The sequence below is a fragment of the Erinaceus europaeus genome, chromosome 14 (genome assembly GCF_950295315.1).
Source record: "Erinaceus europaeus chromosome 14, mEriEur2.1, whole genome shotgun sequence".
NCBI classification, from domain to species: domain Eukaryota; kingdom Metazoa; phylum Chordata; class Mammalia; order Eulipotyphla; family Erinaceidae; genus Erinaceus; species Erinaceus europaeus.
This window is the reverse complement of record NC_080175.1, coordinates 99,156,044-99,168,781: the sequence shown is the minus strand read 5'-3', so window position 1 is coordinate 99,168,781 and position 12,738 is coordinate 99,156,044. Positions and strand designations below refer to the sequence as shown.

At 45.1% G+C, this 12,738-nt stretch overlaps 1 protein-coding gene across 1 annotated transcript in view; it reads left to right on the top strand.

The window, feature by feature from the left end:
* The window catches only part of DCBLD2 (discoidin, CUB and LCCL domain containing 2), a 135,882-nt gene that overhangs the window by 86,175 nt on the left and 36,969 nt on the right, over window positions 1-12,738 (top strand). The window contains exons 4-5 of the mRNA XM_060171012.1: window positions 5,900-6,127; window positions 8,248-8,385. Coding sequence (XP_060026995.1) covers window positions 5,900-6,127; window positions 8,248-8,385 — 366 coding nt within the window. The remainder of the gene's footprint in view (window positions 1-5,899; window positions 6,128-8,247; window positions 8,386-12,738) is intronic.

Here is a 12,738-nt window from a genome sequence, read left to right as displayed (position 1 = left end):
CGGAATGTCCTAGGCACGTTCTTAGCAGGAGGTGTTTGGCCAGGCCAGCCCGCTAAGCTATTTGTCTGGTCAGGTCAGTTGTCATGGGTCTTTGAAATATAAAACATTCACACTGAAACTTTCTCATTACACAACCATTGAGACTTTCTCTTAACTTTGGTGGATATCATTTTCCTGTACGAGAAGGGAGCTCTGAACCCCACCACATAGTTTAGAACATTCTTGGCACGTAACTTGTGGACTGTTCATGCCCTTCCCTTACACAAGATACTGGAAGAAGAAGAAGAAGAAGAAAAAAGGCTTCATTTTAATTGTTTTTGTCCTCAGCATGCTTGCAAAACCCTGCTTCTTATCAGTTCATATTTATCTGCTAGAAATTATGAATTCTGTGTAGCAGAAACAAAGGGAAACCCCTTTTAAAATAATAACCTTGAATAAGTAGCCTATGGAGCAGAATATAAATGTGACAATCTGTCAGTTTTAACTGGTGAACTCCTTTCTGGAAACCATCAGCTCTGTTTTCCTAAAACCATGAATTCCAATGACTTAAAAATCTGTCTTGGTCTCTAAGACTTCAATTATATTTTGAGTTATTTCATTAATCCATTGCCTTTATTTATTTATTTGTTTTTACAAAATTAGGTACTCCCAGAAAGCACATTTTTTTGTCTTTTTTAATAGTAAGAGAACATTTCAGACAAGTTTCTTAATGTTACTAACAGTGTCTTAGGAAATTCTTAGGAGACATGCTAGTGATCATCCAAAATGTATTTATATAGCAATTCACCTATTTTCACAGTGGAAGCTCTCGTACCCTTATGTTTTTAATTTAGACATCCAACAGGGACAGTCAAGACATTTTCATGGTGGGATGTGTGTGTGGGTGGGCGGGGCTTTGCTGTTATTTCTTCCTCTGAAGCTTCACATTTGCCACCAGGTCAGTATATATAGTCAAACAAAAATGCCTGTTATTCAGTGGTTTCTTTTATTTTTTTTTTAAATTTCTTTATTGGGGAATTAATGTTTTACATTCGACAGTAAATACAATAGTTTGTACATGCATAACATTCCCAGTTTCCCATATGACAATACAACCCCCACTAGGTCCTCTGTCATCCTTCTTGGACCTGTATCCCCCACCCCAACCCCAGAGTCTTTCACTTTGGTGCGATACGCCAATTCCAGTTCAGGTTCTACTTGTGTTTTCTCTTCTGATCTTGTTTTTCAACTTCTGCCTGAGAATACAATCATCCCATATTCATCCTTTTGTTTCTGATTTATTTCTTACTTAACATGTTATTACTTAACATGTTAACATGTTATTACTTAACATGTTATTACTTAATATGAATTTTTCAAGGTCCATCCAAGATCGGCTGAAAATGGTGAAGTCACCATTTTTACAGCTGAGTAGTATTCCATTGTGTATATAGACCACAACTTGCTCAGCCACTCATCTGTTGTTGGACACCTGGGTTGCTTCCAGGTTGTGGCTATTACAAATTGTGGTGCCAAGAACATATGTATACACAGATCTTTTCGGATGGATGTGTTGGGTTCCTTAGGACATATCCTCAGAAGAGGAATTGCAGGATCATGGGGTAGGTCCATTTCTACCCTTCTGAGAGTTCTCCAGACTGCTCTCCCCAGAGGTTGGACCCATTGACATTCCCACCAGCAGTGCAGGAGGGTTCCTTTGGCCCCGCAACCTGTCCAGCATTTGCTGCTGTTACCTTTTCTGATGTATGACATTCTCACAGGAGTCAAGTGGTATCTCATTGTTATCTTTATTTGCATTTCTCTGACAATCAGAGACTTGGAGCATTTTTTCATGTGTTTCTCAGCCTTTTGGTTCTCTTCTGTGGTAAATATTCTGTCCATGTCCTCCCCCCATTTTCGCATGGGGTTATTTGTTTTCTTATTGTTTAGATTTGCAAGTTCTTTATATATTTTGGTTATTAGCCTCTTGTCTTATGTATGGCATGCAAAGATCTTCCATTCTGTGAGGGGTCTCTTGGTTTGAGTAGTAGTTTCTTTAGCTGTGCAGAAGCTTTTTAATTTGATGTAGTTCAAATTAAAATTTGATGTAGAGGTTTATGCTTGCCTTAGTCTTCTTTGTAATTGGATTCTTTTCACTGAAGATGTCTTTAAAATTTATGTGGAAGAGAGTTCTGCCAGTATTTTCCTCTAAGGGTCTGATAGTTTGTGGTCTAACATGATCCACATGGAATTTCCTTTTGTGTTTGGTGAAATATAGTGGTTCAGTTTCATTCTTCTGCATGTTTCAACTTCTGCATTTTTCCCAACACCATTTGTTGAAGAGACTCTGCTTTTCCCATGTAATAGTCTGGGCCCCTTTGTCAAAGATTAGATGTCCATAGGTGTGGGGGCCTCATTTCTGGGCTCTCAATTCTATTCCACTGGTCAGTGTGTCTGTTCATGTTCCAGTACCAAGCAGTTGTGATGACAATGACCCTATAATACAATTTGAGATCTGGGAGTGTGATGCCTCCAGTTCTGTTCTTTCTTCTCAAGATTGTTTTGGCAATTCTAGGTCTTTTCTGGTTCCAGATAAACATTTGTAGCACTTGTTCTATTCTCCAGAAAAATGTGTTTGGGATTTTGATGGGGATAGCATTAAGTTTGTAGATGGCTCTGGGGAGTATATTCATTTTGATGATGTTAATTCTTCCACCCCATGAACATGGAATACCTTTCCACTTCTTTGTGTCTTTTTCAATTTCCTTGAGTAGTGACTCATAATTTTCAGTATACAAGTCTTTCACTTCTTTGGTTAGGTTTACACCTAGATATTTTATTGTTTTTGTTGCTATAGTAAAAGGAATTGATTTCTGGATTTCAACTTCTTCTAACTTAGTGTTTGCATAGAGGAATGCCAGTTAATTTTGTAGCCTGACACCTTACTGTATTGCCTGATGATTTCCAAAAGCTTCTTGCTGGATTCCTTAGGTTTTTCCATGTATACTATCATGTCATCTGCAAATAAGGAGAGTTTGACTTCTTCTCTTCCAATCTGTATGCCTTTAATTCCTTGCTCCTGCCTGATTGCTATGGCAAGAACTTCCAACACTATGTTGAATAGTAATGATGATAGTGGGCAGCCCTGTCTAGTACCTGATCTGAGGGGAAATGCTTCCAGTTTTTCACCATTGAGTATGATGTTGGCTGTAGGTTTGCTATATATAGACTCCACTGTCTTCAGGAATTTTCCATCTATTCCCATTTTTTGTAGTGTTTTGATTATAAAGGGATGTTGTATTTTGTCAAAGGCTTTCTCTGCATCTATTGATATGACCATGTGGTTTTTGGTCTTGCTTTTGTTGATGTTGATGTGGTGGATCACATTGATTGATTTATATATATTAAACCAACCTTGCATGCCTGGGATAAACCCCACTTGGTCCTGATGAACAATCTTTTTGATATACTGCTGTATCCGGTTGGCTAGAATTTTGTTTAATATTTTCGCATCTGTGTTCATCAGAGATATTGATCTGTAGTTTCCTTTTTTGGTTGTGTCCCTGTCTGCTTTTGGTATCAAAGTAATGGTGGCTTCATAGAAGCTGGAAGGGAGTATTCCAGTGTCTTCAATCTTCTGGAAGACTTTTAAAAGTAGAGGTATTAGTTCTTCTTTGAAGGTTTTGTAGAATTCACTTGTAAAGCCATCTGGTCCAGGACTTTTATCTTGGGGAAGATTTTTGATAACTGTTTCAGTTTCATTAGCTGTGATATTTAATGGTTTCTTATTGAGCTGGCATGCTTACTACTTGTGTGTGAAATAAAAACAAGTGCATAAATTTAATGTTTTAAAATATAATTTTAAAACATAAAAAAAAATTTTGAGGGTTACTTGGGAGACTAGGTTGCTTGTCTTGGCCTTTAAAAGTAGACTTCCAGTACTGGTGTAGATTCGAGGGTTAAATGTATTTATTCCACACAAATTTCTAGAAAAGTTATTCAATTTGCTTGAAAAATGCCATTGGAATTTTGACAGGGATTGCACTAACATTGTAAATTGCTTTTTGTAGAATGTCCATTTAAATACTGTTTATTTTTCCAATCCAGGAACAATAAATATTCTTTTTTTTAATTAAAAAAATGTATTTATTGACGAGGAATTTAGAAGAATGAACGGAGTTGCTCCTTCATTACGCTTAGCTCTGGGGCCAGCTTGGCGTTTCCAGCAGGGTTAGAGCTCTCTCATTCATCACTAGTTAAATGCACATGTTCACAGATGTCTGCTAGATGCTGTGGGAAGTTCTCATTCATAGGCATTTAAGACTCTGTTGGTCCTAGCAAGTGATATCAGCACTATACTGTTGTCCAAAACGAGGTTAATAGAGGGGCCAGGTGCTGGTGCACCTGGCTAAGCAGTCACACTACAGCGTGCATAAGGACCCGGGTTCAAGACCCCATCCTCACCTGCAGAGGGAAAGCTTCACAAGGGGTGAAGCAGGGCTGCAGGTCTCTCTCTGTCTCTCTCCCTCTCTATCTCATCCTTACCTCTAAAGTTCTTTCTGTCTCTGTCCAATAATAATTAAAGTATTTTTTAAAGAGGTTAATAGAAAATTGTATCAGAATATCCACTTGGAGGTTAAACTTGAAGTGTGTGTGTGTGTGTGTGTGTGTGTGTGTGTGTGTGTGTGTGTGTGTGTAGGAACTGCTCTGAAAGGTGATTCTGTTCTTAAAGAGTAACGAGACTTTCATTTAAGGGACTTTCCTCATTTCCCATCATAGCACCTGAATCCCATCACTGGGAATCGGCATTGTAGGGTGGTAGCAGCAGCTGGAATTCCTTACTGTCTGACACCTTCTTTTGTGATAACGAGAAGGCTGTCCGTATTTGATTTTTGACAAATGAGTATGTTATCTGGGTTTCCCTATCTATTGATAGTTGCTTTAAAAAAAAAAATCCTGGAGCAAATAATGCTGCTAGCAAAATATGAAAATCATTTTTCTCCTACTTACTAAGTCACTAAACCTTTTAATCATCATTCAGAATAATGAGGCTTTTGAGGAATTACTTAATAAGCTCAGATTCAGTGGACTATACAACTAGCTTTATTAAATGTTGATTTACACTTTCAAGAATGAATTCCTTCTCTAAAAATTTGGGTGGGGCTGTGTAGATAGCATAATGGTTCTGCCAAGAGACTGTCCTGCCTGAGGCTCCAGAGTCCCAGGTTCAATCCTTCATACCACCATAAGCCAGAGCTGAGCCGGCTTCTGTTAAAAATAGTAATAACCATCAGTTAGCATGGCACTGCGCAGAGCAAAGACTGTCCGCCTGTCACAGTTCTTGGCTGCAGTGTCAGAAATACAGCACGCAGATGGTGCTGTATACAGCGTGCACCGTATCTGATGACCGTGTACGTTTGGTCTTCATCCGTAACTGTTGGCTCACAGTTCCCCGGGTGTGGCGATTTCCCGAGTGCTGTGAATGAGAAAGGTGTGTAAGTAGCGTTCACTGTAAACCCTACCAGTTTGATCTGAAGCCCATGTTCAGCACGGGAGCCTGTGTGACCTCTGCATCCCTGTAGGTCCGAGCCCGCATTCTGTGGTCACGGCTGGGAACATCCCGGGCTGCGCTAATTTCGGGACCCATCTTCCTCGGGTGGTGGGTAGAGTTCGCTGCCCAACCTCCCTTCGGAGAGTGGAGCATTCCCTGCCATTGCTGACCCGACTTCCTAAGGTGCCTGTGAATAGATGCCTGAAGAACTAACTGCCCCTTCGGTAGTACGTATCCTGTGTTGGAACAAAGTGATCTGGTGCCATACTTTTTTTTTTTTCAAAATCACCCAAAAAGAAGTCCTGGTGATTCGCGGTGTATTCGAAAGCTGTGATGGCGACGCGCCGATTCTCCCGCACTGTGTTTCAGGTGACGGATGCGGACACACGGTGCTGGGCCCTGAGAGCGGGACGCTGTCTTCTATCAACTACCCGCACAGCTACCCCAGCAGCACTGTCTGCGAGTGGGAGATCCGGGTGAAGACGGGGGAGAGGATACAGATCAAATTTGGGGACTTCGACATTGAAGATGCCGACGCCTGTCACTTTAATTACCTGCGGATTTATAACGGAATCGGGATCGGCAGAACTGAAATAGGTAGGAATCGTCTTGGGAGACCCCTTTTCCTGAGTTGTAAGACCAGCAGGTTGGGTGTAGGAGAGCGTGTGGGAAATGTAAAATCGAAGACATCGGAAAAGCTCCAAATGGAATCTTCATCTGGGCAAGAATGTTCCTGCCGGTTCATCTGCCACGCTTATAATGCCACTGTGCTACTTCTAAGGAGGAAGTTGATACTTCCTTTTAACACTCGTGTAACTGCACGCCCAGGTGCATGAGTCTTTATTCACTCGATTTAGGGGATGTATCATGGTGATTGAGAGCATGGGTTTTTGAAATAAAGGCGGGATTGCCTTATGGCCCAGCCATCCCGCCCTGAGGCATTTCTCCGGTGGGCACTCAGACACTGATCCGCAGGGGCTCGTGCACTCACAGTGCTCAGAGTGGAAGCAGCCGCCGTGCCCAGCCTCGGATGACTGGCCAACGAGGCTACGGGGTGGGGCCTGGTTGAGCGCACACGTTACAGTGCGCAAGGACCCGGGTTCAAGCCCCCAGTCCCGACCTGCAGGGGGAAAGCTTTGCAGATGGTGAAGCAGGGCTTGCAGGGGTCTCTCTTGTCTCCCCGTCTCCCCCTTCCATCTTGATTTCTGGCTGTCTCTATCCAATAAGTAAATAAAGACAATAAAAAAAAAATCAAAGAATTTATGGGCTGTCGACTCCATGGAATACTACTCTGCCATCAAAAAAGCCGCTGTTGTGTCCTTTGGGACAAGACGACGGAACTGGAGGCGATGCTGCCTAGTGAAGTAAAGAGATGGAAGACGCCTAGCATGGGGTCTCGCTCAGGTGTGGAGTTAGACAGCTGATCTGCATGGACTTCCTCCAGGGGCCGGAGGGGTGGAGGCGCAGCTGGTGACGCACACGTGGCTCGAAGCTCGGGGTCTGGGCTCCAGCTTCCCGGCTCCCCCCCCCCCCCCCCGCCTGCAGGGGGAGTTGCTTCATAAGTGGAGAGGCAGGTCAGGTCTGCCGCTGTCTCTCTCTCTCTCTCTCTCTCTCTCTCTCTCTCTCTCCCCCTCCCTCCCTCAATTTCTCTCTGTCCTAGACCAAAAAAAAAAAAAATTGAAAAAAATGGCCACAGGAGCAGTGGATTCATAGTGCAGTGTTACAGTATTCCTATTTTATGCCCTTAAAGAAAATAGTTTTTAAAGATTTTGATATCGTCTATCTGGAGAAAGGTTTCTTTTTCAAAAAAAAAAAGCTCTAAGGTAAATTTCTTGGTATGTTTTCCCTGTGATGTCACGTCTCCCTATTGTCGCCACTCCCTGCTTGGTGCACCCCTGTAATCGCCACAAGAAGCTGCCAGTTGTCCTGAGAGATGTCGTCAGCTTAATGGGAGCCAGGTGTTGAATCACGGCTGTTCCAAGAGTTTTGATGAAGCAATAGAAGCAGAATAGGGAGCTGTCTTCTCTCTGGAAATTGGCTTGTCTTTCTAGAAAAATAAGTCTCCATGCATTCAGTTAGAGACTTTTTTTTTTTTTTTTTTTTTTGCCTCCAGGATGATCTCTGGGGGCTGAGTGCCAGCACTACAAATCACTGCTCCTGGTGGCCATTTTTTTCCCATTTCATCTGACAGGACAGAGAAATTGGGAGAGGAGAGGGGAGAGAAAGACAGACAACCGCAGACCTGCTTCACCTTTTGTGAAGCGACCCCCCTTCATGTGGGGAGCCGGGGGCTCGAACCGGGATCCTTAAGCTGGTCCTTGGCTTAGTACTATGTGCTCTTAACCCGGTGCACCACCACCCAGCCCCCGTAATGCAGTTTCTAATAGCTAAGCATACTGTTTATCATTTTATGCTCACGTAACATCCAGGCTGGCATCTTCTGACTCTGCGATTTGCGTGATAAATACCAGTGAGTTTTGGTGTTGCAGCGGATAAAATAGCAGATTCTTAAGTGCGAACTCCCGAGTGTGTTCTCCGCTTTGTGTATGCCAGGCTGGTGGCATCTCCTCCTTCCCTCCTTTCTCCCCTTTCCCGCTCCCTCCCTCATTAATAAATCAATACATCTTTAAATATACATATGCTTGTATATATGTAAACTCGTATATGGTAGGGAGTTTGTGGCAGTCGCATCTAATAACTTCTTCTTTTACTCCTAGGTAAATACTGCGGTCTGGGACTGCAAATGAACCATTCCATTGAGTCGACAAGTAATGAGATCACAGTGCTGTTCATGAGCGGAGTTCACGTTTCTGGAAGAGGATTTTTGGCTTCCTACTCAGTTGTAGATAAACAAGGTAATTTTCACTGTTTGCCGTAGCTCCCACATATTACAGTCTCTGAGAGTACAATGGAAATGTCACTCTGAGTGTGTGTCACTGAGGCTGAGGACTGAGCACTCGATAGCGACCTGCCCGAAGCTGAAAGGATCGAGCAGTCTGAGAATCGCAGAATCTAGCATCTCCTTAGCTCTCAGGCGACGCGCACGTTCTGAATGAGCCGGCTCCTCAGCCTTGGTAAGAAGGAAGCGGGACAGTGAGTCCAGGGACGGTTCCCGAAATGCTTCGCCAGCGACAGTCTGCGCTGTGGTAAAGGCCTTGCTGCCTCCCTGCACCAGCACTCGTGTTTCACGCCGCCACAAGTGCCCTGGAGAGAGCCCCGAGCAGTCACACTGAACACAGTGACGAGGCGTCTCCTAGACGGTGCTCACAATCTGAAGGAGGGAGGAGGGGCAGTCAGAAACGGTACTGACTACTGACGGGCAGAACAGAACGCAGAACTGACCTGACTCTCCAGAGTAAAATTCAAGACGTGAATGGCGTCTGCCGCATGGCTGGCTGCTGCCCCACACCTCCGCGCCTTCCCGCGCTTGCGCTTGTCTACTGGTCGTTGGGGAATGTCACTGCTCCAGGCAGACTTTTTATTATTATTATTATTATTACTGGTGGAATTAATAGTTTACAGTCGACAGTCAAAGGCAGTAAGTAGTTGGTCCATGTGCAGCATTTCTCAGTCATCCAGATAACACTCTCACCCCCCACTCGGTCCTCCTCTGCCATCATGTTCTGGGACCTGAACTCCCCCCACCCCCACCCCCCGCCACCCCAGAGCCCTTGACTTTGGTGCCGTGCACCAGCCCCAGTCCAAGTTCTGCTCTGTGTTTCCCCTTCTGTTCTTACTTCTCCACTTCTGTCTCTGAGTGGGATCAGCCCATATTCATCCTTCTCTTTCTGGCTGATCTCACTTCACAGGACTCCTTCAAGCTCCATCCAAGAGGAGGGGAAGAAGGGTGTTGGCAGGTGGACCCACACCCCCAGCCTGTGTCTGTCTGTCCCTAGTGGGGCAGGGCTCTCGGAGGGGAGGCTCCAGGACACATGGTGACGGCGTCTGCCCAGGGAGGTCAGGATGGAATCGATCATAGTAGCATCTGCAACTTGGTGGCTGAAAGGCCGTAAGATATAAAGCAGGACAAACTCTAATATAAACAGGAAGCCAAAAAGTAGGAATAGAGCAGGTGAAACTAGGGGTCTTCATGTGGGAAGAAGCCAGGAAGGCTGTTTGAGGTGCGCTCCTAGAGGCCCAGGGCTTTAGTCATTTTTACCTGAGCCCAATAGCTAACGTGCAGGTGGGCTGAAAATAGTCTGGGAAGATGGTGTCAGAGTTGAGAGTAGGACTATTCTACCCCATAGATCTGCCCCAGGGCCCGTGTCTATTCCTGTTCAGCACAGGAGCCTGTGTGGCCTCCGAGTCCCTGTCAGCCTGAGCTCACAGTCCCCATGGGCACAGCTGGAACCTTCCAGGCTGCTCTCACGTCAGGACCCGTCTTCCTCGAGGGGCAGAGCAGGCTGACCAGCCTCCCTGCAGAGAGTGGGGCGTCCCCACCATGGCTGCTCTGTAGTGAGGGCAGGGCCTGGGGAGGCCACAGGAGGGCTTGTGCTGACGTTCCTGAGGGAGGTGACAGTGAGGGTGGAGGGAGGGGGCTGTGAGAGGTCCAGGCCCATCTTTGTTGGAATCCAAGAAGATATATTTTCTATGCTAGAGACTCAGCTGCCGCAGATGATACTGTGATCGTTCTAAAGGAAACTTCAGTTCTGAGCATGTGAAAGGCTAACGTGTAGACTACCTGGCCCGTCTTAGTGTAGTTAACTCTGACTAACAGCAAGTTAAGATCTTTGTTTCCACACACGATGCCAGGGAATTAACAGCATGCCCTGCACGTGTGTGACACTGCCATGCAGCCCCTCTGGTTCAGGCTCGCTCCTTCCTTCCTTCCCTCCTTCCTTCATATCTCTCTCTTCTTCTTCCTTCCTTTCTTTCTCTCTTTCTTTCTATCCTTTTATTTTGAGAAAGACGCCAAAGCACAGGGAGTGGGGTGTGTGTACCTGGACTTCCCTTGGGTGTAGCCCGTGGCCTTCCCACATGATCCCAGGGACCGGGTCAGCTTCTCATGTCCACTGACGTGTGTGCTGGACTCACCAAGTGTCACCTGGCCCCTGGACTTCATCACGTATGTAAAGTTACCTCCACAGAATTTCAGACGGTGCAAATCAGTGTCAGGACCCTGTTAGCAGGACACAAGGAATTGGACCCTAGGTCACATGATGCTATCGACAAAAAGCCCAGCAGTGCGTGAGCACCGTCCTGAGCACCGTCCTGAGCGAGTCCGCTAGCACTTGAAGTGAATAGAAGTCTGCACGCCCACAGTGCCAGACTGCTGACAAAGTGTGAATGAGGAAGCCAAGGTGCCCAGTTCCCTGCGGTGCTGGGAACTGGTCATTTAAGAATCGTAGAGCAAATGAGAGAAGTTTGTAGGTGAGTGAGGTAAATATACATCACCTTGACGCTGCTTATCTATTTTTGCTTCCAAGTATATTAACTTAGTTATAATACCCCGTTGCTTTCTTGAGTTCGCAGTAATATGGCCGTCTGGGTGGCGGCACCCCGGCCGAGCGTAAAGACCTGGACTCCGGCCCCAGCCCCCACCTGCCTGGGAACGTTTAGCGAGCGGTGGGACAGGTCTGCAGGTGCCTTTCTCCCTGCATACCTCTCTTTCCCCTTTCTGTGTCTCTCTGTGTCTGTCCAATAACTAAACAATAACGTGTTTAAAAAGAACAAGGCAGCATTCATTCCTACCCTCTCACTTTAGAAGTATGTTCTCCAACTGAGATTTTACCTCGCACTTAGTATGGTTGATCTCATTGATTATTTTGTTTATTTGTTGTGTGTTGAGTTCTTCATGATTTAATTTTTTAACTCAACTCAAGAGTACAAAATAATTCCGGCTAAGTTTAAATCCCAGGTAAGTTTGCAATCTCAGAAAAAGCCAGTGTTGTCAGTTGAAAATGTTTCTAGGATTGTAACTAGTATGCTTTTCTTTTGTTTTTTAAATATATATTTATTTTTATTTATTACATAGAGACAGAGAGAAATTGAGGGGGAGGGGAGATAGAGAGGGAGAGAGACAGAGGCACACCTGCAGCCCTGCTTCACCACTCATGAAGCTGTCCCCCTGCAGGTGGGCATCAGGGGCTTGAACCCAGGGTCCTTGCGCACTGCAGTGTGTGCGCTTAACCAGGTCCGCTACCGCCCGGCCCCTTAGTATGCTTTTCTTTTTTTATCTATTTATTTATTTATTTATTTTCCCAGAACACTCTCAGCTCTGGTTTGTGACGGTACAAGGAATCAAACCTGGGACTTTTAGTGCCCTGCACCAAAGTCAACGACTCAGGGGGGAAGGGGGGGGTCAGGTCCGGGAACAGGATGGCGGAGGAGGGAGGCGGGAGGAGGACCTAGTGGGGGTGAATTGTGTTGTGGGAGACTGGGAGATGTGATGTGCAAACCACTGTATTTCACTGCCAACTGTAAACCATTAATCCCCCAATGAAGAAATTAAAAAAAAAAAAAAAAACCATAAAAATAAATAAGTAATCAAAACAACCCTGGGACTTCAGAGCCTCAAACACGAGAGTCTTTGCACAACCATTATGCTGTCTGACCCTCTGCTCTGTGTGATGACTTTTTTTTTTTTTTTGATCTGTGAAGTTAAAGGTATATTTTCATGGTATTTGATATATCTTGATATTCACTATAGGTGAAGTTTAAATAAATATTCCATGGAACAGCTATGAAGTGTCCAGACATTTGCAGCTACTGCATGTTAGAAAATTTCAGTAGGGGGGCTGGGTGGTGGTCCACCAAGGTAAGCCACACGAGTAGTGAAGCAGGTCTGCAGGTGACACGTTCTGTCTATCTACCTCCCCCTCCTCTCTCAGTTTCTCTCTGTTCTAGCCAACAAAATGGAAAAGATGACCTCCAGGAGCAGCGGGTGTATAGTGCAGGCACCGAGCCCCAGCGATGACCCTGGAGGCAAAAAGAAAAAGAGAAGCGAACTTGAGTAGTTCTGCACGTGGCGCTCAGTTCTAGGTCTTGGCAGCATTACTGTGCAGTTGTCTTAGAAACCCCAGTGTCATTCGGCGCACACCAAGCTCCTTCCGCCGTTATTGGCCATGGTCTTCTCTTTCATTTCGTCCTTGCTCGTGCTGCTGCTCAGAATCACATCCGGTTCTGTCTCACTCTCTTATCTTTCTCATCAATCAATAAAATATTTTTTAAAAGAGAGGCTCTTCTGACTGAGCCTCTAAGGTCCCAGG